Source organism: Hordeum vulgare, chromosome 4H (assembly GCF_904849725.1).
Source record: "Hordeum vulgare subsp. vulgare chromosome 4H, MorexV3_pseudomolecules_assembly, whole genome shotgun sequence".
Taxonomy (NCBI): domain Eukaryota; kingdom Viridiplantae; phylum Streptophyta; class Magnoliopsida; order Poales; family Poaceae; genus Hordeum; species Hordeum vulgare.
In genome coordinates, this window is record NC_058521.1 from 403,893,843 (window position 1) to 403,895,605 (window position 1,763).

The window sequence follows — 1,763 nt, forward strand, 5'->3', positions numbered from 1 at the left end:
TACAAACGTAAAAACATAGTATAAAAGATACATAAAATGCATATTTTCTTGTCTTATAGGCTATATTTTTAAAAAATTTATGCCAAATTTTACATAGTGGTTCAATATGAATGTAACTATTTATTTTAAATGTAATTTATTTATGAAAAGCTCGTAAGATTACCTAGGGTGAAGAATAACCTACTCTGCACCCTGGGTGATGAATAGAGTCTCTCTCTCTCTCTCTCTCTCTCTATATATATATATATATATATATATATATATATATATATATATATATATATATATATATATATATATATATATATATATATCCACGAAACTCAAACAATAAATATCAACAATTTCATAAATCCGCCTCTATTTCTTGTACACAACGGTTGCTGGCGGTTTGAGTGTCTACGCCCTAGGACCTTACCTATGCTTTGTGCGACGCACGATCATAGTACTGCCACCCCACTAAATACTGAACATACGTGTATGCCACAACCATGCAACGATCGAGCAACCTCTTATGAAATGGCTTCCATAATGTTTGATTCTACATGCTGTGGCAGCACAAGGTAACCCAAGAAACCAAATCAGACCCTGTAAACTCCGCGGCGTTCCCCACGATGACAACCTCGTCTCGATCGTCTCATCGTCTCTCCTGCATGACGCGCAATCTTCTGACGCCATGCAAGCGAGCCCTTGCGCGGCTCTTCCGCATCCCGGCCTCCGCCGCCCTCTCTATCAGGGCTTTCCGGTTCCGCAATCTCCGCAAGTCCACTGCCAAGATGAGTCCCCGCCACCGTCGCCGTGCGGGCCGGAGCTTCCGGTCGGTCCGCGCGGTGTTCTGGCCGTTAATCCCCCCGTCTTCCACGGCGGCAATCTCGACAGAGAGCCCTACCGCGCGCAGTGTAGTTGCTGCGGCGGTCCCAGAGGTGCCGGTGCCGTCGCCAGAGACGCCTGCTTATGTGAAGATGGTGGCGCGGCTGCGGTCGAGGACGACCACGCGAATTGGAGAGGAGAAAGAGGAGGCATGCCGGAGTTTCGAGAGCTTCCTGATGGAGATTTTGACGGAGGAAGGCAAAGCGCGGGACCTGCAGGACGTGGAGGAACTCCTACAATGCTGGGAGCGGCTCAAGTCGCCGGTGTTCGTCGATCTGGTCTGCCGGTTCTATGGCGATCTGTGCAAGGACTTATTCTCCTCTGCCGCCGGGGGTGTGGACGGCGGAAACACTGACCAGGACGTGGGACCAGTTTCCATGTCGGCTGCTTAACTAGTGTAGTGTAACTCGTTGCCACATCGTGTTGTAAGTTTGTAAACAAAACCCTTAATTCTACAGTTTACTCCGTGTTCTTTGAAAAAAAAAAGTCTCGTAATCCCTACTCCTAAGGGCTTGTTCGGTTAATCCCCACCACAAAGGAGTTAAGGTGGATTTTGACTTACAGAGGATTTAGTCCTCCCAATCCATTCTAATCCTCTTCAAATCCATTACAACCGAACAAAACCTAAAGAAAGACTTGTAGTCTTGCCTCACATCCCACTAACCCCTTGACAAGCATTATATTACGTCCGCGAGCATCTTACAAACAATCTTTCTTTCAAGAAAAAAGTAAAAACATCCGACCGATTTTCTAGAAAAATCACCCGCATCACCCAAGGACCACACGTTCATCAGGCCATCGTCTATCATATTCTCCTTTATCCTTTTTTTCTTTACTAGATCACGTTCTCCCTTATCTTCAGCCAGTCAAGGAGAGCCACTCATTCACTTCCC

General features: G+C 46.2%; 1 protein-coding gene across 1 annotated transcript; it reads left to right on the plus strand.

Annotated features, from left to right (window-relative positions):
- The first annotated feature begins 344 nt into the window (after positions 1–344).
- Positions 345–1,356, plus strand: LOC123446516. The gene has a single exon (XM_045123090.1). It carries the CDS (start codon positions 546–548, stop codon positions 1,260–1,262), a length of 717 nt encoding a protein of 238 aa, XP_044979025.1. The 5' UTR covers positions 345–545; the 3' UTR covers positions 1,263–1,356.
- Positions 1,357–1,763: the final 407 nt, after the last annotated feature.

Bases quoted from the DNA above. Each gene is read 5' to 3' on its own strand.
- LOC123446516 (XM_045123090.1), top strand. From the start codon at position 546: ATGCTGTGGCAGCACAAGGTAACCCAAGAAACCAAATCAGACCCTGTA.